At 50.8% G+C, this 22453-nt stretch overlaps 1 protein-coding gene across 1 annotated transcript; it reads right to left on the bottom strand.

Moving 5' to 3' along the window:
• Window positions 1-2383: 2383 nt before the first annotated feature.
• On the bottom strand, window positions 2384-15761 carry Dusp5 (dual specificity phosphatase 5). The gene is made up of 4 exons (XM_075974383.1): window positions 15069-15761; window positions 10776-10924; window positions 6671-6890; window positions 2384-3874 (listed from the first exon to the last, which is right to left on the bottom strand). The coding sequence occupies exons 1-4, from the start codon at window positions 15679-15681 to the stop codon at window positions 3468-3470; spliced, it is 1389 nt and encodes a 462-aa protein (XP_075830498.1). The 5' UTR covers window positions 15682-15761; the 3' UTR covers window positions 2384-3467.
• Between the last annotated feature and the right edge of the window lie 6692 nt (window positions 15762-22453).

Genomic DNA, 22453 nt, shown 5'->3' with positions numbered 1-22453 from the left:
TCTCCACACTGGGCATGGTGGTGTGCTCCCCGATCTCAGCACTGGGCGTGGTGGTGTGCTCCCTGATCTCAGCACTGGGCGTGGTGGTGTGCTCCCTGATCTCAGCACTGGGCGTGGTGGTGTGCTCCCTGATCTCAGCACTGGGCATGGTGGTGTGCTCCCCGATCTCAGCACTGGGCGTGGTGGTGTGCTCCCTGATCTCAGCACTGGGCATGGTGGTGTGCTCCCCGATCTCAGCACTGGGCGTGGTGGTGTGCTCCCTGACCTCCACACTCAGAAAATCCAGGCAGATGGACTGAGTCTGAGGCCAGTCTGCGTTACATAGCAGGTCCTGTCACCAAACAAAGGTAAGACTAAACTAAAGGCACAGTGTGCTATGGGCTCCTGTAGGTTAAAAGTTTAATTCTGAACTCACATAGCCTGAGCAAAGAGAGAGAGACAGGCAGTCATGAGTTTCAGGTTGTTCACAAGATGAATCAGCAGGAGTTCTGAGAGGTACCCCTGTTCAGGCTGTTGAAGTTGGGGAGACATTTCCTTAGGGTCCTTGCCATGGGTGCACAGGGCTCCTGACACACTCTGGGTAGTCATGTGACCCCACCCTCCCATCAATTAATCCCAACTCAGAAATTAGGGTGAACCTGAGACAGTTTGTGTATCTCTGTAGTTGGGAAATGAGCTCCTATTCTCTCAGGCTCAGATGCATCTTCACTAGAGACCAACAGAGTGTGCTCTCCCAAACCCTGAAGTTCAACTGACAATAACACTAGCTTGACTTCTCCACCTGGTGCTGGACACCCGCATGGTTGACCTCAGCAGAAATGGAGGTGAGATTAACAGACCAGCAAATGGAGCAGTAGTCCCGGAGCCTTCCCCAGCTGTGGGGCTTCACTTCTGCCCCCCTCTGCCCCATGACTCACGGGGCTTATGAGCAATCCTCATATGCCTGATTTAGAGGACTTACTCACCCTTTAGAGACAGACTTTAATGCAATAAAGCGAACGACAGCAAGTGGGATGCAGCTTAGCACAGCAGTCCAGCCTGCAGCTGGCTGCCTATTCCCCAGTTCTCCCTCCAAGGTCCTCTAGCACCTGCACAGTAAGTTACCAGGTGATACTCCAGACTGAGCAGAGGCTTAAGGGATATGGGCCTTGGAAGCGGTCATGCAAGCCAAGCCCCAGGCTGGCTGCAGATTGGCTTCAAAACAGGAGTTAGGGGAAGGTGAGGAATTCTTCGTCCCTGTCCATTGCTCTACACAGAGTAAGACTTGGATGCGTTAAGGGACTGACTCAAAGTGATTAGGTCTTCTTGGTCTGGGTGGCCTTCCCACCTGTAGCCTTTCCTGGGGCCCCTGGAGCTCGATTTGGGGAAAGGAAAGGAAGATAACAAGGTCCCATGCAGTCTTAGGGCTAGTCAGCGGCTGTCTTGCTGTCTGCCAGCAAAGTGCACATTGGGGTAGCTGGAGACCTTTGGGCCCTTCTGAAGCGAGAGGTTTGGCTGGAAGCATCAGCTGAGCGGGATGGTACAAAAGCCAGCATTTTCCTGTTGGTCTGGTTAGGGACCAGGCCCCGAGTCTGGAACTTAGTCTGTACCAGCCACACAGTTGATTCCGCTTCTTCCTTCCTGCACTGACGCAGAGGAAATTACTCAGAAGGCAAGTTAAGCTTCAGTTGGATTTGAAACCCACTCACTAAGGGATTGACCTGGGAACTCCGGAGGGAGTTATCTGAAAGAATTACTTACAAGAGTAAAAAGAGGGGGGCAGGCCATTAAGGGGAACCTTTATCCCTCAGCTATCCGAGCCAGCCTTTCTTGAGTCTACCATATGCCAGGCAGGGCAGAGGGGGCTGCCACAAGCCTGGCATCTGGGTTTTCCAGAAAGAAGGGCGTTGTCTTTCCAGGAACTTTGCAGAGCATCAAGCTCCCTTTCAAGTCCACTTCAGGGAAGAAGCGAAAGTTCAAGCAGGCTGTTTAAGGAGAGCCTAGGCGGGAGGTCTGCCCACCTCGAGGACTTTTCTAGCAACATTCTGTGTCCTTGTTAAAACCAGTCAAGAGCAAACACAGAGCGCTTCACACCCACCACCCCACCCTGCCATCTATCTGGAAATAAATGGAGGTGGAGAGAGGCTCAACAGTTGAGAGAACACTGGCTGCTCTTTCAGGACCTGGGTTTGATTTCCAGCACCCACGCAGCAGCTCACCACTGTCTCTAACTCCAGTGTCTCTTCTGGCCTCTGCAGGTACTGGGTGTGCATATGATGTACAGGCCAAACACCCACTCATATAAAACAAAAAATTAAAAATAAACACACAAAACAGTAAGGCGGGCTTAAATCTCCGCCTGAAAAGCATTCCCTCCTACTCAAGTCACCACTAACAGGAACAGCACTTTTAAGTTATTTTTATTTTGCACTACGTAAAAAACAACAACCAGCAACACACTGCTTTTCTTCACATTCACATGGATTTTTGGGGACTTATTGCCTTTCCCCCGGAGAAATAACCTATCAAAGAACATAAGTAGTACCACATTGCAAAAAATACAAACCCCAGAATCAGTAGCTTGAAGACAACCCCCCAGGAGCAGGGAGGGAAACAAAGTCACGAGGGACAACGACTCAGTACACAAAGGACGCTAAACTGAACAAGTCCTGTCACCGCCCCAGAACACAGCGCGTGCCCCCTTTCTCCAGGCACTTACTGCCACCTCCTCAAAGGGGTGATTTTTGGTCTAGGGTCTGCAAACTTTCTGGATGACAGCAGAGTGGCTTTAAAGAGAGATTCAACGGAACAGGTTCAAGTATGCACAGAAACTATGCCGGAGTCCATGGTCACAGAACCCTTGGTGAGAAAGAAACCCTGACTTTCCAGCATCTTCTTCAGCCAACAGCTTTCATGGAACCCAAGACAGAATCTCAACAACACTTCTGGGTTCAGACCGGCAGGTACTTCTGTCTTGACAAATCTAGCAGGGTTAACTTTTGTGACTGGGTGGTGACCTGCTTTATTCCCTGAAGTGACAGACACAGACAAAAAGTTTGCCAACGTTCAAAAAACAGAGTGAAAATTGTGCTTCCTTCAAAATGAATGGGCCTCGTCACTGCCTTCTCTCCTGGTCCAGCGGTGTCTTGCTCCCACTGGGCTGTGGGGATTTATTGCCTTGTGCTTGAAATGAAAAGGCGAACTTCTGAGATGCACGGACTGGGAGGTCCTGAGTGGGCAGGGGCTCTGGGAGCACAGCGGTCAGCAAGTGCCCCGCTGGAGGCATGGCTTGGCCTTCCTACAGTCCCGAGAAGCTATGCTCGGGGTCAGTCCGAAGTGCACCTGCAAGCCTGGTGACCACCACTGTCTCAGTGGGGCAGCGGACAGAGAGAGGGCTGCAGTATCGCACAGGTATGAAATGTCCACAAGTTTAAAAAAAACAAAAATCACAGTTGCTCTTGGGGATTCACTGGCAGCCAATCCCAGTCTCAGCAGGACGTGGCCGTGGCCACAGGGCTCCTGTGGAGCTCCGCGACTGTGGAGTGGGTGGGCACCGGTGCCAGCACTGAGGTAGGAAATGTGCAGTAAGCACCCTGCATGTCAGGGCTCAGTGTCTGTAAATGGTCTATAAACGAGGAGCTGGCTGCCTCCCCTTGGCAGGAGGGAGGCTGGGGGGTGGGGGTGGAAGGCAGGGTCTCTGACTCATACTGAAGAAGCTGTCCCATGAAGCCAAAGTTGGGAGAGATCACGCTCCTCCTCTGCTTGACGTAGTCAAAGGCCTCCTTCAGGCGAAACTGCTTGGTCTTCATGAGGTATGCCATGCAGATGGTGGGTGACCGGGAGACCCCAGCCTCACAGTGGACAAGGACCTTTCCTCCTTCTTCCCTGACACAGTCTGGAAGGGAGCGAAGAGAAGGACGGTTGGTCAGAACTAGGATCTAAAGGGAACACCAACTACAGGACACACGAGGGACAACCTGTGCGACCTGACAGTCCTCCACAGTGCAAGTTCAAGGGCCATGGTCCTCAAGCTGAGCACGGCATGTATCTACAGTCCCAGCAAGTGAGGGATGGATGGGAGGACCACAAGTTTAAGGCAAGCTTGGGCTACAAAATGAGACTATAATAGAGCTTGAAATCCCAACAATACATGTCCCCAGGTAGGACTTTTATCCTCATGTAAAACTGTTTCCCAGGGTCCTTGCACAGATCCTTTCACTGGCAGGGCTAGACCCGGAAATGTCCTCTCTAGACACAGCCTCTCAATCTGTGTTCTAGGTTCGGTTCAAAGGGGCATGGGAAAATCCTTAAAATCACATGCAGGTTTCTTTGTTGGGCGTATGTCATTCCCTGAGTGTCTAAGGCTCAGGGACTTAGCCTCTCCAGTTCTGATTCTAATGGTGAGACACAGGCCCATACTGGAAGAGGTCTTCTGGATTCCCTGAGCACCCTGTCTTGCTGTGACAGGGCGGGATGCTTGGTGAGGTTCCAGGGTTCTCACCACCAAACATACAACAAACAGTGCCCGGCCACTAATTACAGTCCTGGCTAAGTGACGCTTACTGGATGGATATAAATGGCTTCTGCAAACCCTACCTTGCTCAACAAAGGGGAGGCACTGCTAGAGTCACCATCAGTTAGCAGTCTCTTGCTTACTATGACCAAGTGTGCATGTGTGTGCGCGTGCATGAAGGGTCCTTTGTTCTGCTCTCCCCCCACCCCAAAAAAACCCTGCTAAAAATAGGGAAGGTGAATATATGTCAAATCAAAATCACACAAGTCTCCCCAATTCCCTCTCTTGATAGTGAGGAAGTAAACACCTCACGGGAAGTTAGATGTAGCTGTAACTGGTACTCTGGAAGACCACAGTATTCAGAAAATGAAGGGGAAAATGTTACTTCCTTTACCACCTTCTATCCATATGCTTAAAGTTCAAGAAGTCTGAAAATGACTCTGTATCTAAAAGATCAAATTTCTAATGGGTCAGGGAGGAACCTTTGAGATTTCCAATCCGAACAACAAACCTCAGAGCATGCCCAGAGGAACTCACTGGAGGTACAGCAACACATGAATACAAAGGGAATAATAAAGATCTGGTCCCCAACAAGAGTCCCTGAAAGTCGGTTCAAAGCCCAGACTCCCAGTCCTTGGGATTATGGGGTCAAGGGCAATTACAGAGTTGTGCCTCACTTCCCCTCCGCTGTCTGTGAGCGTTTAGTGGACTACTGCCACATTCAAGGACCCAAAGGATATGGAGTGCATCGTTTCCGGAACTCTTTCCAAACCTCAGGCTCCTGCTACCCACAGCATCATCCTCCCCTGGATGTCAGTGCTTATTTGGGTACAAGGCTTTTGAAACCCTGTGGGACTGTGTCCACAAATATAGACACAACATACACACAGGATGTGGAGGGAGGTTTCTCAGAACTGGACGGGGGCAGGTTGCATGACCTCATTCGGTAGCTATCCAGGTAATTAAGTAACAGGCTGAGAAGGAACCCTCCCAAGGGCATGAAGAAAAGTCAAGAGTTCCCATCTAGAACCCACCATTCTTGGCTGCTTCTCAGGCTGCAAGAGGATTCTCAGCCTAGAGACTTGGACGACAAGGAAAGCCTCAGTCTGTGCCTTTGACGAGCTTGTCAAGATTTCTCATGACACCGTGTGTGGTAAGCAGGCCCTTCCACGTGGCTGAAGGGAGCCTTTAATTGCTGCCTGCACTAAGTAATTACCCTTGTGCCTAACACCTGCCTTTAACAAGACATAGGAAAATGATGTCTCAATCCCAGCAACTATGCATGTTAAAGAGAAAGAAGGAAGAGAAAAGGGGGGCAGGATCCTGGGTGTGTTTGTACATCGGAGACAGAGAAGTCAGGCTAAACACAATGGGGGAAGCGATCTGGAATGTGAGGGCAATCAAGGCAACTTGAGGGCCCAAGCTGTCTGGGCAGAGGGACTAGAGGCCAAGGCTTGTACGATGGGAAGACAATAACTGCTTCGCAGGATACAGGGATGCAAAAGATGCCAAGTTTTCTGTGCACAAGGCACGGGGTTTTGAGTCAAGTGCTATCTTTAATCCAGAGTTAGCTGAAAATGCAAAATCAATTGCCTCCAAAGCTGTTTGCCAGAGCTATGCAAAGCTGCTGGGGCCTTCAAGGCTTGGTGCGTAAGGAGTGCTCCCTCCATCCTTCTGTTTGCTTTAAAAATAGCCTAACCTACGTAGAAGGAGGCTCCCCCCCTGTGGAACATTACACATGGCTGCACTCTGCTCCTGACTGCTGAAACAATAACAAGAGCAGGAAAGTACTGCCATAAAATGATATTAATTCATTTATCTTGTAAACTAAAACTCCTAACAAGAGTAACTCGGCTCCTCCCCTTGCCTTTGTGATGGCTAAAACGCCTGCTCTTTGCCCCAACTCTTCGGGCTGCATAGACAAGACTCTTCTTAAACTGGGCTTGGTGGTGGGTTCCTGACCCCACCACTTGAGAGCTGGGAGAAGATCAGGGATTCAAAGCCAGTCTTGGTTGTGTAGCACATTTGAGGCCACCTAGGGCTACAGAAGTTGCTGTTTCCAAAAAACAGATTCCTTTCTTTCCAAGAAGGTAACCATACCAAGATATCAAAAGAAAAGAATACATATTCCACTCCAAGGAGACTCCCAAAACAATGGAGGGGGGGGGCTGAACCTACCAATAAAATCTATTGCTTCTTGGAAGTGGGAGCTGATGTCAGCTGTGTGGCTGTCCTCCACAGGGATCCATTTGTAGTGCAGGTGGGTGGTGCAGGCCTCGGAGGTCCGGCGGGAAACATTCAGCAGGGCGGTGATGTGCAGGTTGGCGAGGAACTCGCACTTGGATGCATGGTAGGCACTTCCAAGGTAGAGGAAGGGAAGGATTTCAACTGGGCCACCCTGGAAGCAGGGACAGAGGACAACCAGGAGACATTAGATTAGCTCATTCATTTGGGAGAAGGCAAACAAAAGCCCTGACCTATTTGTTTAAGTGGGAGGTTCCCTTTCTGGTTCCCAGGTAGAGTTCAGAGCCAGGGCAAGTCAGCCAAGAGTGGGTGGCACCTCCATCTTGGCAAGCCCTCTACCCTTGTGACTCAGTGACAGCAAAATTCTCAGAGACCAGGAGCTTAGAAGTCACACAGCAGCCTTCCGATGCTAACTTCTGGGGTGGGAAGTGGTCGGAACTGAAAGGGCTCTTGTTTAAGTTCAAACTCCCCTGAAGCAACCAGGGAAAGCCAGTGGGCCCTGCAGGGCAACTTCCTAAGCCATAGCGAACATGGAAAATGGTTTGGCAAAGTATCCTCCCTTTACAGCGCTTTATATCACGTACTGCATAAACCCTGACACACGGCCATCTTCATTTTAGGAATGGCAAAGGTGCCGTTCCCCCTCTCCCCGAAAAAAGTATGTTTCTTAGAATTAAAAATAACCCCTACCTACCCAGAATCTAGACTCAGGAAAGCTGTTAGACCACAGCAGAGGGGCTTCCCCACCCCCGACCTTCACAAGGAGTGCAGGAGTTAGACAGGGTGAGGTCATCGCCCACACCCCAGGCTTCTAGTTCAGAAGCTCCTACAGAGGCAGAGCCAAAGACCATCTACCCCCAGGTGAAACAGAGCTCTAGGCTAGACAGGCTCAGTAATCTGCATGAATATACAGGGTTCTAAGCTGCCAAGGAAAGGCCACTGACTGTTGCAGACACCCCCCCCCATTTCCTGCCCCAGAAACGGTAGATGGAAATTCTTAGCCAGACCCATAGTAAGGAGAAAGGTAAGGGACCAAGAGATGGGGATCAGCAGCAGGCAACCCACCCAGCACTTGAGGTATTTAAGCAAAAGCCAATTCAACTACACAGAGGAAAGTAACAGAATTTATCAAAGGGGCAAAGCGGACATACACACACTTTTTGAGTTGGGGTCTCATGTAACTCAGGCTTGTCTCAAACTCTACACATAGCTGGGCTGGGCACAGGGTGTAGCTTGATATTCCTGCCTCTGTCTCCCAAATATTGGCATTATAGGCATGTGCCTCCGCACCCAGTTTCTGTGGTATTAAACTGAACGCCAGGTCCAGTGTGTAAGCAAGCACTGTACCAACCGAGTTACACACATATCTACACCAGCATTTTTATTTGCACCCGCATTTCAGGGGGCTTCAGATACCCATAGGTACTAATCTTAAAACAGATCTGTAAGATAGGTAATAGTGCCTTTTACAGACACTTTCTTTCGCTTTTTTTTGGTTTGTTTGTTTTTCGAGACAGTTTTGTGTGTGTGTATGTGTGTGTGTAAAAGTCCTAGCTGTTTTGGAAATAGCTCTTGTAAACCAGGCTGGCCTTGAACTCACAAGGCCACCTACCTCTGCCTCCCTAGAATTGGGATTAAAGGCGTGCGCCACTACCGCCCTGCCCACAGACCATTTCCTGAGGCTCAGATGGGATTAAATAATGCCAGAGACAGTCAGAGGTAGAGTGGGACCTATTTCAGGTAAAAATGAGAAGTAAATATTTTCCTTCTTTCTTGCATTTCTCTAGAGAGTCTCTAGGAATAAGTCCACTTGCACCCCTACACACACACACACAGCAGCCTTCTAGAGGCAGTGTGGTGCAGAGGTTAGGGACACGGACTCGACATTTATGAGAGAAGAGCTCGGGCAGAGGGCTAGCTCCTCGGTGATCAGAGCTCCAGCAGCTTCTCTAACCCCTGAATGAAGACTGGGGACAATTTCTATCCTCTGAGGATAACTGGTAAGACAGAAAAGGAATAATGGCTGCATTATTAACTTGTATATTATGCGACTACCATCTTTAGAATCCTGGGGAAGACACAGAGCAGATCCTGAAGCCCAGCAATCCCAACAGCTCTGGTCTTGGCCTGAGAGCAGACTGTCCCTGCACCCAGCCCAGCGCAAGCACCCCACTGGTTAGAAACTAGAAAAACGGGAGAGATGGTAGACTCTGTTTGGGAAAGAGGCCTGAGACTCAAGTCTAATTCCATTCTACCTTTGATCAGATATAGACCCACCCCATCCCCACGGCACCAATAGCCACCCCCTCAAAGAAGCAGGCTGGACACTGCCAAAAACTCCCTTGAGTGCCTAGAAAATGCTGATACACCAGCCTGGGACACCATCCAACGTTCCCTGCAGCTGGCCCATCACACCCCTGAAATTCTATTTCTCTCCTTTTCCGAATCTTCTGTTCAACTCAAGAGGAAGACACCAAAGCTGTCAGAAAACCCGGGCTATGACAGCTTGCCTGGCCTCTCTCAGTGTACGGGGGTTTCCCAGATGAGGGCTGAGGACACATCAGAGCACCCCACCCTCAGTGGGCCAAAGGTCTACAGCGCTTTCACAACCTGTTGTCAATTCCTACTTCTCTTTCACTTTCTGAGAAAGGCAGAACACAACACCACACACACACACACACACACACACACACACACACACACACCCGCCGCATCCAGCTTAGATACGTGCTGGGGCTTCAGGCTCACCCCACATGCTGATTTTTCTTGAAAGAAGACAAACATAACCTATGACTGGCATTTGGCCAGGCTAAGGCTTCCAGTGACCAAGAGTCCCATTAGAAGCAAGGTCACCCATTCGTATTTAGAATTCCAGGGCCTGAGTTTTGCCCATGGCAGGGAGCTGGCATTTTTTTCAGCCATATCTTTATTAGGCTTTGCTATGTTCTTTGTTTTGAGCAAAGGCTGAAAAACTTCCATGTCAGATGTGTAGGCCAAAGGGCAGATGGGATGGATACAGAGATCCTGAAGGAACCAGAACAGGGGATTGAAGAAGGGCCACCTATGTCTGGGGCTGCTGTGGACCAGTGGCTGGAGTCTTTGCAAATGTCAGACATTCCATTGGCCAATGATAAGAACCTTGCCCTCTGTTGAGATGGCAAAGTGGCGCCTGTACTCTAGTTTCTGTCAGGCCCGGACTTTCGCCTGCTTTTTCCCCACCCTCCCCCATCATTTTATAGGTTCCTAGCCTCTTGTCAGTGAGGTGTATAAAGTATACCTTTTTAAAGCAAAAACAACAACAACAACAACAACCAACAAAACCCCATATGCTTACAGAAACATCTAGCCTTCTAGAATCTCCATTTCCTCTGGCACCAGAATGTATGAAAATAAGTACCAGAAACCTTCAGGAGTTGGCCAAGGATGGGACACAAGCCTACAAACTCAGCCTTTGCCAGGCTCAAGGAGTTAAGTCAAGGCTGCCCTGGGCTACACATACACAGCAAGCCTGTCCTCCCAAAACAAAAGAGAATGGGGCTAGGGAGTTGGCTCGGCAGCTAAGAACACTTGTTCTTGCAAAGGACCTGGGTTTGATTCCCAGAACCACACGGTGACTCACAAGCCTCTGTAACTCTAGTTTCTGACCTCTGCTGTCTGCACGTGGTACAAATGCACACATGCAAGCAAAACACTCATACACATAAAATAAAACAAATCTAAAAAGCAAAACGAAACAAAACAACACAGGAAGCCTCAGAGTCAGCTCTGAATGTCTTCAGGGAAACCTAAACCAGTATTTTCAAGCTTCCCCAAACTGCCCAAGCCAGCTAATAACAATGTTCTCTCTCACTTCCTCTCTTCTTCAGAAGCTGCCCAGCATCCTGTAGCCCAGGGACCCTAGTGAGCTGTGTGTGCTGGGAGACTGCCCACTCGCTCTGCGATGGGAACCCGTGTGCACAAGCCACAGCAGCTCCGTCAGCACAGCGTCAGTTCCCCGGTACAAAGCAGCAGCCCGAGTCAGGAGTCGGAAGTCACATACCTGGTCATAAGCTGGCCTGAGGGTGACACTGAGGATGGGCTTTCCGCACTGGCTGAGGAGGCCCCTCTCACTCTCAGTCTTCTCTTGGGAAACGGGCTTCACATCCACACAGCACTCGGGATATTGTGAGTAGAAGGTCTCGTACCCCCCTTCAAAAGCAAACAAACAAACAAACGTGAGGCAAAGGCACTGGGTTCTCGGACTGTCAGAAAACATCCATCACGACTACGTGAGCGCTACAAGCCCGCTAAGGCAAAGCAACTTCTCCGTGGGTAGAGCCACCTGCCCCCAAACCTGACGACTGATACCACCCAAGAGCCACAGAACAGAGGGAGAGAATCAATTCCTGCAAGTTGTTCTCCGGCCCCCACATGTGTGCCATGACACAAGCATGCTCAATAAAAACATAATTAAATAAATGTATTTTAAGAAAACCGAACAAAACCACCACCTCTAGAATAAAAAAGTGGGCTTCCCTCACTTGTATACATACACACCCCTTACATACACACACTCCTAAAAGCCTGTCATCTGGGGCTAGAGGGATGGATAGCAGTTAAGAGCACTTATTGCTCTTGTAGAGAACCTGGGGTTCAGCTTGGAGCACCCACATGCCATCTCACAACACCTGTAATGCAAGTTCCAGGAGGAGTCTAACACCTTATTCTTCCCTCCTCGGGATCCTGTACACACATGGTGCACATATACCCACATGACATCTCACAACACCTGTAATGAAGTTCCAGGAGGAGTCAAACACCTTATTCTCCCTCCTCGGGATCCTGTACACACATGGTGCACACATACCCACACATACACACATAAATAAATACGTCAAGTTTTTAAAGGTCTCTCAAAGAGAGGCAATAATTAACTTTCTGTGTCTATCAGAAGCAGCTTATCTGGCATTTGGTAAATATTAACCATATCCTCTCAGAAAACAAAAGCAATTTTCTTCTCTTGTTTACCTAAAACAAAGGCATGATTATGTGAAGTTTCATTGATTTCTAAGAAGACTCCTAAACTGGCTTTTTCCCTAGCCCATTTGCTCTAGGCAAAAATCATAGCTGTACCCGCCTCCATTCATAGAAGCGTGCCCTTTCTCACTCCTAAGGTCACTGACAACCCCTTCTATAGGTCCAATTTAGTCACACATCAAGTTAATACACTCTAAACCAAATGGAAAAACGCAGACTTCTGGGCATGGGAGGATGCTGGTATTACATTTCAATTCCTCCAGAAGGCTCCCGTGAGGTCAAAGGGCATCCTGTAGAGCCGAGCATGGCAGCACATGCCTTCAATCTGAGCAGGTGGTTAGGAGGGTCATGAGTCGAAGGTCAGCCTGAGCTATATGCAAGACTCTGCCCCCACCCCAAGGTATAAAAATGACCAGTAACAGAAGCGTATCCACATCAATAGTCTCAAGACCAGTGGGGAAGAACGAGTAAATCTGGCCTGGAGGCCCACAGAAAGCCAATGCATTGTAGGTAGACAGAACATCTTGCTTAGGAACCCTTCCGTTTCACCAACAGCAACCCGAGGTACTTCTGAGAGCCTCCAGAAAAACCACCTATCTTTCACTAGCCTCAAGGGTTCAAGCCACCAGTAACACGAGCACACTGCGACAAGGCCCTTCCCAAGGAGCTCCCTTCGTGCTTGGTCTCTGGGTGCTAGATGAGCAGCCCAGTAAGAGGGCTCCCTCCTGCAGTCAGCAGAGGGTTAATGGATTAGATGGCATTCTCCTACACCCTCTTGGGAGCTGCAGCCCATTCCTAGAATGAGTCATCTTGTCATTCTGGCTTCCTCTCAGCTTCTGCCCCTGCCCCCATTTAGTACCCCCAAACCTCCCCTGTGATCACTCAAAGAGCTCACTAGCGCCCTGGAGAAACTGCTGGTCCTCCACAAATGGTCATGTTCTCTGCCATGGAAACAGGGGGCTTGGCTAGAAGGGGAAGGGAGTAGAGGTGAAGGCTTTGGTGGCTTAGCTTCCCCTGGCAGCCCCTTCCTTCTAGGAGGCAGAGTGAATGTTATACCAACCCACACAGCCTTGGGGGCGGTGGAGGAGGGGGTTGCATTTCATAGTCAATAAATCACGGGGGGTGGGCCTGGCTTCTACAGTTTGGGTTCCCGGAAACAAAATGACAGGTTTGTGGGCATCTGGACAAAGAATAGCCCAGGCACTCCCAAAGTTGAGGACAAGGCTTCGGGGAAGAGAAGCCTTCTGGCCACCTCATCTCTAGGCCTTGAATAGACCATTTAAGAGCTGGTAGGCAGGAAAGTAGAGAGAAGTGCTGGTTAGGGTGGGAGACAGCTTGCCAGTTAAAAAAATAAAACCGGCAAAGTGTCTCCGTGTAGCTGAAGGACAGATAAACAACAGGGCTTGTCTCTTCACACTGGGGTCAGGAGATTAGGTCTCTGCCCTCCACCCACTCCCACCGGAGGTGTGGAGACAACATTCCTCTGTGCTGTCTCGCCTCACTCCAATTGCAAGAGTGCTAGCAATTCCTCCAGCTGCTTCGACCTCCTTCAGACATCCCTGCACTGCAGGGAACAGCACACACAGACGCTGCGTGTGAGCTCCAACCACCCAACTGGTCCTCACGGCCTCATCAGCGCGAGAGGCGACTGGAGGAAGTGTGGCAGGCCTGGCGCCAACATCTGGATGCCATCAGGTCAAACCCCGAATGCCCATTTGGACACGTGCTATGTAAGAGAAAGGCATTCTCCCCTGCAACAGTTTGAATTCAGCAGTTATAAGGGTAGCAATTTCCACTGAAATCCCAAATGCACATCACTTTTGATCTTAGCGTTTTTATGGTCTGAATGAAAGACAAGACTGCACAAGCCAGAGCACCTTACGACGACATCTCCCCTCTCCCTCACACGCAACCCCCGGGCACCGTCTATCACCAAGCAGCATGGATGTGTCCCGAACTAGCTGGGTAAAAGAGGCCGACTGGGGAAAGGGATGGTTCCAGTTGGTTTAAAAGCTATCCACGAGGGAACTTGTTTTAGGGTGTGAGGAAGCCATGCATCTCTTTATACACACTTTGTGCTGCTCATGTTCACCTGAGTACACATTACTTCATTTTTAAAAAGTGAGAGACCTCTGCAGAGCCTAGAGAAGGCCACTGTTCCATACCCTGCAGCTGTTATCTCCCAATGGGATCAACAAAGGACAGTTGGCAAGAGGTGTTAATAGATAAGGAGCTTTGGAATCCTCCTGGCCTGCGGTGTGTGAAATTTCAGGTTGCATGGCTTTGAAACAGGGTCTTAGCTCACTGCACCCGAATTCTGAAGCACATCAGGCTTCCCGCGCCACGCACTCAGTCAACAGAGCTGTGGGGCCCTATCCGATCAGCTATCACTTCTGCACTACGGCCAGGGTTCCCACACGTTTGAGGTTAGAAGGCTTGCAAGAGCAGTCACAGGAAATGACCCAGAAATCAATGATGTGGGGTTTGAGAATAAATCACCCACCCACAACCGGAAGCCAAAGTTATCTCGCCAGCAGGTGAAATGGTCGGGCCTGGAGGCAGCCCTTGAAGGCCTAAAATCAAAGGCCACAGAATCTCCACCACATCTCACAGCCCCTGCGGCACCTCTCCTAACCAGGCTGGCCGGTTGGCCGTCTCTGAGACGGTCCCAGGGCTAATCCCTGCCGGGGAAGAGAGGATAAAAGGGGTGGGAAAGCTGTCAGCTCCAAATTAAGCTCGAGAAAGGCCTAGGGTGGGAGAAGGAGGCTGGAGGAAAACAATAAAAAGCAATAGAGGGAGAGGAAGGGGAGGGACTTGCCAGGGTCAAAAAGGCAAGAGGCCCACCAAGACACAGCCGAACGTACAGTAATTGTCTAGGCGGGAAAGAAAGGGGACACCGCGGCGCCACTCTCCCGGAGGAGGGTCTCGACTTGCTTGATCGCGCCAGGTCTGTTAGAAACATTCCGACCCCCGTGGTCTGCAAACGGCGCCAGAGGCCAGCACGGGCCCTCGGCCCCCGGAACTAAGGGGCACGGCCCGCCGCACCTTCCCAGACCACCCAGCCCAGGGGACAGACTGGTTGCCAGACGCTTTCGAGGAAAACGGGGGTGGGGAGAAGGAAGCCCCGGACGCTGACGTTCGCAAGGACCTCCCAAGCGCACGCGAAACCCCGGGGCGCACATTCCCTCGAGTTGTGACTTTCCCCGGGCCAGAGTTCCCACGCAGCGAGGGAACCTGGGGCCCCGGTGTCCCGGCCCAGGGTTCAGGGGAAGGAGGGCAGACGGCAAGGGTCCAGCGGCTCCCCGCACGAACTCACCTTTAAGGAAGTAGACCCGCGGGCCGGCGGGCAGGCAGGCCAGCAGCGAGGTGAGCACGACGCGCGCGGCGCTCTCCTTCCGCAGCTTCTGCCAGTGGCGGCTGCCCTGGTCCAGCACGACCACCGCCGCCACGCCGCCGCCGCCCTCCTGCAGCAGCCGAGCGCGCGCCGCCTCGTCGGGCAACACGTAGCGCGCCGACACCGCGCCGCCCCGGGCCCGCCGCAGCACCACCGAGTTGAGGTTGACGTTGAGCGAGCCGCGCACGCTCGACGCGGCGAAGTCCAGGTAGGGCCGGCAGTCGAGCACCACGCAGCGCGCCTCGGCCTCCTGCCGGAGCATCTTGCGCAGCTGGCGCCCGTCGAGCGACGTGACCTTCATGCCGCTGCCACCCAGCGGCCCAAGGCCGGCGTGGACGAGCGGAGCACCCCCGGCGGGGCTTGTGGCCTTGCAAAGACCGAGCCCGGCCTGCGCGAGGGGCCGCGCGACGTTGTTCTTCACGCCCCGCGAGCTCCGCACCAGACCCTGCCACTCGCTGCCCAGAAAGCCGGGGATTCCGCCGGCAGCGCAGCGCTTTATGTGAATGAGTGCGCGTCCTGTGACGTGACTGCCCATATAAGGCCAAATATGGGTGTTTCTCCGCCCCTCTGCGTTGGCCACGCCTTCTGGGCGGGCTTGCGGGCACCCGCCTCCACCCCGAAAGCGGGATGGAGGGAGGGTGTCTTAGTCAGAGCAAGAAAGAGGAAGTGGCGGGCGCCTGCTCCCTCTCGGGGGGGCCCAGCGCGGAGAGACTCACTCACACATCACCCGGCATTGCCGGTGGGCTGTCAGGAACGCCAGCCGGCCGAGGTGACCCACGCTGTGCGGGAAGAGGAGGAAGAAAATTCGGTCGGAACCCGAGGGCCGCGCTCTGGAACCTCTGGGGCCTCCGGGTGGATCCCGAGCGGACTCCAGTCTAAGGAGGTGGCATCTGAGATGAGCCGAGGTGGGGCATGGTTTGATCCTCTTAATCGAGGCTTCTAACACGTTTTCCCCACTTCTGTTACGTTTTCATTTTCCTTAATAAAAAAGTTCCGGAAAGTAAACAAACCAACCCAAAGGGGGAAGTTGTCAGAATCAAACGGATTCTGTCTCATAAGGATTGACCGCCCTCTTCTGTTGTCTCTCTCCATAGCTAAGAACAATCTACCGTCAGAGCTAACAAACAAGAACAACGCAACAATTTAGGAGCTGTTCTGGGAAACCTGTCTTGAACCCAGTAGCAACACTGTCCACAGGGATCCAACAGAGGGGATCAGTCCCGTAAACTTGTCCAGGTGGCTTCTGGATTTGGGGGATTATGGTGGATCAGTGTAATCCCAGGCTGTCTACCCCTGCCCTTCTCTCTGGAGCTTCCTGCGCCCGCCTCCATGGGGCGGGGGTGGGGGTGGGGGGAGGCTAGGTGTGATTCGCCCCTCCCCTCTGCAAGTGTCTATTGAGGACTCTGCTAGATCCCAGGACACGTGGGCTGCAAATGCATCTCTAAGCCCTTTGCCAACCATTTTACTGTTATCTTTTGATGAGAAAACGTCTGTCCATTAGAGAGGTTTTTTTTTTGTTTTTTTTTTTTTTTGTTTTTGGTTTTTTTGAGACAGGGTTTCTCTGTGGTTTTGGAGCCTGACCTGGAACTAGCTCTTGTAGACCAGACTGGTCTTGAACTCACAGAGATCCGCCTGCCTCTGCCTCCCAAGTGCTGGGATTAAAGGCCTGCGCCACCACCGCCCGGCCATTAGAGAGGGGTTTATTTACAACGGACATAAGGGAAGGAGATTTTTTAAGAGAAAGCAGAAATCAATTTCTGAGATCAAATCAATCCATCCCAACAACAGGAATAGCTGACATTGTTTCTGGGTCATAGCTTTATTCAACCAAAAGCCCTGTCCTGAAAATGATAAATGAGACCCTGCCTGAGATCCCAGCATTTGGGGGTGGGTCGAGAATAAAAGTATCACAGAACTAAGGCCAGTCTAAATGACATAGACCCTGTCTGATAAAACCAAAGCAAGCAAACAAAAGATGGCTGGCCTAACCCTGGTAGTGGGGTCACACTCATGCCATAGGATGGCTTTTGTCTGGGGTTATCTACAACAGCTTCCCCCATAACCTGCTCTTCTTCCAGAGGGTTCTGTCTGTGTAACCAGCATCTCCACCCCCAGGCATTTCATTCTAGGGCCTCACAGATAATGTGGAGCAGCCACAGGGCCCAGACTCTGTGAGGAGCTTGATAACACCACTGTAGGCAGGACTCACTCCAAGAGCCCCAGAGAGGCCTGGTCTAGTCTCAAGTCTCTAGGTGTCTGTGTCTGTTCACCCACGGTGGGTGGGCTAGGGTGGAGGCAAAGAAAGTTTCTCAGAGATGACAGCTAAGACAAACTTCCAAGAATGAATAGAAACCACTTGACGTTAAGGAAACAACAAAACAACCAAGCAGACAAAAAAAGGGAAAAGAAAACAGCTGGAATTGCTTGGTTGATGGCAGGAATCCTGTTTTTTCCTTCTCTTTGATTCATTTCCTTTCCCTGATTTTTGTTTACATTGTTTATTATTTGCTAATTGTGTTTAGTATTATTATAATTTGTGTTGTTGAGGCAGGGTCTCATTTATCATTTGATTGGCAGTTCTGTTCCTGTCCTCCCCCACTCCCACTTCCCGACAGGGAGGAAAGATCAAGCTGTTGCTTTCCAGCTTCCCTGGATTTCAGGATCCTCCGGGCCCCACCCAACACTGACTCTGTAAATACATGCTTTCGTTTGTATTTTATTCTATTTCTTTACTTAGTTGCTTTGTATGTGTGTCACGGTGCCTGTGTGGAGGTCAGATGACAACTTACAAGGTAACCTTTCTTCCCTTCCACCTAGAGATCAAACTCTGCCTCTAAGCCTTCACCCCCCATCTCCTCAGCCCATGAAAACATATTTTAGGTGGCGCTTCTCCTTACAAAGTTCAGGGTACCCTGGAGATCATGATGAAGGCCAGGCCAGGTTGGACTGGCCCCACAGAGCTGCAGCCTGGAGCCCTGAGCCCCTCACTCATTGCCACTCAGATTTGTACAGCAGAGATGGCTCAGCTGAAAGTTAAATTCCTGGTGGCTCACACTAAGATCTAGAATTCACACCAGCCAATCTGGACTGCCCTCCTTCAAGAGGCATGAATTACATACCTTAAACCATACCTCCTAATGTAAGAAGGCATCCACAGGCCTCTTGACATAAGCTTCGGGTATTGACTTCATTGGCTGTAGTGAGCTGAGTGGGTTAGCATTTGGGGTTAGCAGTGAAGCAGCACTGGAGGGTGGAGGGTTTATCTGAGAAAGGGAAGTGGGATCCAGACTGAGGTCAGGGAGAGGGACGGGGGTTTCTATAGGTAGTTGATTGAATTGGTAAGGACTTTCTTAAACTTGGCCATGATCATAGCTGTGAAGAAGCCACACAGAAGCAGGGCGGTGGTGGCACACGCCTTTAATCCCAGCACTCAGGAGGCAGAGGCAGGTGGATCTCTGTGAGTTCGAGACCTGCCTGGTCTACAGAGCTAGTTCAAGGACAGGCTCCAAAGCCACAGAGAAACCCTGTCTCGAAAAAAAAAAAAAAGAAAAGAAAAGAAAAAGAAAAAAGAAGTCACACAGATGAGAGAGTAAAACGTAAATGGCCCAAGGGGGTGTGATCTTCATCATCTTTATCACAAGGGGTGGGTGACACACCTGGGACGGTGACATCAGAGTTTAATCAAATGACTGGATGGATGGTGGTTCCATTAGACAGAGACCTACAGCACAGACTGAGGGATTGGAGGGAAAGGGGGGGCTGCCATGTAGACATAGTTACAAGTTAGAGCTTGTCACAGCTACTGTAGGGGTGTCTGGTAAGCAGTAGGGTGGCCTGAGAAACAAGGTACAAAGGTCTGTCAGCTGCCTTGCTATATTGTTTCTTCTCCTCCTGGTCGGGTCCTGGAACTGCTGTGCAGGTCTGTCTTTAGACCTGTCCTCTTCTGTCATGTCACTGCGGCTAGCTTCTCCAACACAGCTTGTTTGCCATACAGTCTTGTATCTAAAAGCTTGCCCCAGAGTTTTAACCCTAGGCTGTCATTCTGAAATGTTTAAGATTTGTACAAGGAACCTCATATTTTTCTTTTGCAGTTGAATCCCATGTTATGTGGCTGATGCTTCTCAGAGCTGGGCCACTACCGTCCTCCCCCCACCCCACAGGACTAGCATTCTGTGCCTCACTCTCCAAGCCTTTTGGATGCTTATTCTCTGGCAGGGTTTTAAGAAGGAATTTGAACGGGGGGGGGGGGGCACCTAAGGTGCCTCACAACCTTCCGTGGTGCACAGATAAAAATCCAGTTCCACTGGGCAGGGTGGGATGCAGAGGCAGACAAGTGTCTGTGAGTTTGCAGTGAGGCTGGTCTCAAATAAACAAGTCCAGATGCCACGTAACCTCCTTTCTCCTCCCGTCCCTGTGCAAGGATGCTTCCCCTCCACACAGCTGCAGCCACAGCTCAGCTTTCCCCTCTCCCAGCCTGATTGAGTGTTATCTCTCCTGCCACACTCAGGGCCTGTCTGACGTCTGAGTGTCCCTCACATGGTGCCGGCCAGCCAGTGCTGATGGAATGGAATTCGCTGCTTGCTGAGAGACGTGGAGCAGCTGACCCTGTGGGAGGCACCCGGAGAGCAAGTTGGCGGCAACAGGAATCAGAGCTGGAGACGCTGGGAAGGAAGCAAGGTGGAAGATCCATCGTCCACAGCCACAAGTCTCAGTGGAAGAGGAAGAGGTGTCTCAGTCAGGCGATACTTAATGGCATAATAATCATGCCCCACCCCCAATTTGGAATGGGATGAAGGTGGACTAAAGACAAAAGTGGAATTTACTATGACGAAGCCACAAGGCAGGATCTTGTCTCATTTGTTATTTTCTCCCCTCGGCCAGTTATCTCCAGAGTAAGCTCCTATTTTCTGAGGGTTTCCGACTTGTGTTTGAGCCTCATGCTTTGTTCATGGGTGTCTTGCACTTGGAAGGCCCCTGTCAACCCTGGGTCTCTCTCTGGAACACAGCACACACTGTATTTAGCTAACACTTCCAGAGAGCTCATGGACTGTGGTGAGTATGGGCTCATGGCATCCTCTGCAGGAGCCCCTGGGGCTCTTGCCTGTCCCTCTGTGGGCCAGGCAGATGGAGGGGGTGGATTAACGAGTGTCCACAGTACAGAGCTCAGAGCAAATCCATGATGAGCCCAGGCCCAGTCCTCCTGGAAGGATGCATCTTGCCCCATTCCTCCGCGATTCACTGGTTTGCTCTGCACTGTAAGAGAAATGTGTGTTTGCCGACGACAGCATTTTCAGTGATGAGGTAGAAAATGCAAAGAAGTGAAAAATGGATGGGATTTTTAAAAACTCTTTATTACATTTATGTGTTTACCGGTGGGGGTGGGCACAAGCATGTCGCAGCATGCGTGTGGAGTTCTTGGGGGCAGAGCTCAGGTTGTCAGGGTTGGTGGCAAGCACCTTGACCAGCTGTGCCATCTCTCCAGCCTTTGTTTTGTTTTTTAGGGTGCAGCTTCTTTCAGCTGACAGATCTAGAGCTAACCTTGCTTTGACCTTAGAGGAAGGAAAGGGAACTGTTAGGAATCAAAGGTCTGGATCGCTGATATGGAGTCTCTGCTGCCCCGCAGCACATCAGTACTATTTATAGTGTATATGCCTTTCTCTCCCTGTGGCCACTCCCACCTCTCCTTCCCAGGATCTTAGAACCCAACAAAGCTAATACTCAATCCAGGAAAGAGACAGCGATGTCACCAATGTGAAACGGTTCATTTTCTTAGAGCCAGAGTGGCCTGCTCACTGTCTCATAGAACGTTGGACAAGTGCAACCCCGAGAACTAACACCAGCCAGTTGAGTGCCTTCTCGCTCCTGTCAGGAAATTGTGCCAAAGGCCCTGTCCTTCACAGTCACCATTAGACTCCACTCTCCCACTGCCCAAGGAGTCAGCTGATAAGCTTCTTTGCCACAGCTCACATAGTCTATTTTGGCCCTGAGAAGACAGTTTACCCAAGAAAAGCGCTGCCTGAGGACTGAGTCTTAGCACCCTGTGCTGAGTGGGACCGGTAGACTTCCGTCCTGACCTGGGAAGGCTAGAAGAAGGGTTGGGCGGGGAGGATTTGCTCCTGCAGAAAGAGGGGAAAGGCTGTAACTGAAGGAGATACTGTCCCACAGGGAGTGGGAGGAAGGAAGCAGTCCTGTGTCATTTCCTGGGAGGATGAAACCTCCTTGGTGGGGGGCAGGGAGGTTCCAGAATGCTGAGAAGGTGGGGGAGGTGAGACAGAAGACATAGCACCTGCTGTGTGACACCAAGCATCACGCATACCAGGGCTAAAAATGTTTATTCTCTTTTCACCTAGTAATTCCACTTCTGGGAACTAATCTTAAAATCTAAATCCGGGGGAGGGGGAAGTAAGTATATCCACAAGAGTGTTTATCAGAGAGCTATTTATAAGAATAAAATTGGAAGCAGCCAACATATCTCAAAGAAAGGCAAATAGTATATTCAGAAGCCACCTTCAGAAACGGCACCATGCTCCCGATCAATCACGCTAACACGGTAAGGGAACTGACAGCCTGCAAAACAGTAGCGGCCCTTTGTTGGCTATTGCTGTCTACTGCACTGACGGGGGCTTTCCGTCGACTGTCCACTCACACCCCAGAGAGGGTGGGACCTTTCGTACGTCACGGATTTAGAGACGGAGGCTCACCCAGGTAGGGGATGCACACAGTGGATTGAGCCTGAGAATTTCCAACAGTGTGTTTCCACTGTTACCTTCTGTGTTAGGCCCAGAAGCGGCAAGACCACCCCCGCCCTCACGGGGGAGGGGAAGGGATCAACTACAGCAATGGTTCTTTCTTAGATAAAGGAAGTACAGTTTCCCCCACACACCCGAATTTTCTTCATTTTCTAAATTAGTTTCTTTAAAGCTTTATTTCTTATTATTCAGAGAGGAAAGCAGATGGTGCAGTGTGTGTGTGGAGGTCAGAGGACAGCTCAGTGACTTGGTTCCCCCACCTTTATCTAGGTTCAGGGGAATCGAACTCATGTCCTCAGACTTGTACAGCAGCTGCTTTTAACCCCTAAGCCATCTCGCTAGCTCAATTTTTCTAAAATTTTCCTAATGGAACTGTGATATCTTCTGTGTCTTTTCCCGATTTTCAGTTGTCCACTGTGCTTGTCAGTCTGCAGTTCGCTTTGCTTTTCCTTTCCTGCAGGTCTTGGTGAAGTTATCCTCTTCCAATGCTTTTGACCTTTTTTGTGGGAGGAGTTTAGGGGAAACACGGGCTGTTTCAAGTGTGGATTTGGCAGAATT

Source organism: Microtus pennsylvanicus, chromosome 5 (genome assembly GCF_037038515.1).
Source record: "Microtus pennsylvanicus isolate mMicPen1 chromosome 5, mMicPen1.hap1, whole genome shotgun sequence".
In the NCBI taxonomy this organism is placed as follows: domain Eukaryota; kingdom Metazoa; phylum Chordata; class Mammalia; order Rodentia; family Cricetidae; genus Microtus; species Microtus pennsylvanicus.
This window is presented reverse-complemented; position numbering and strand designations above follow the sequence as displayed.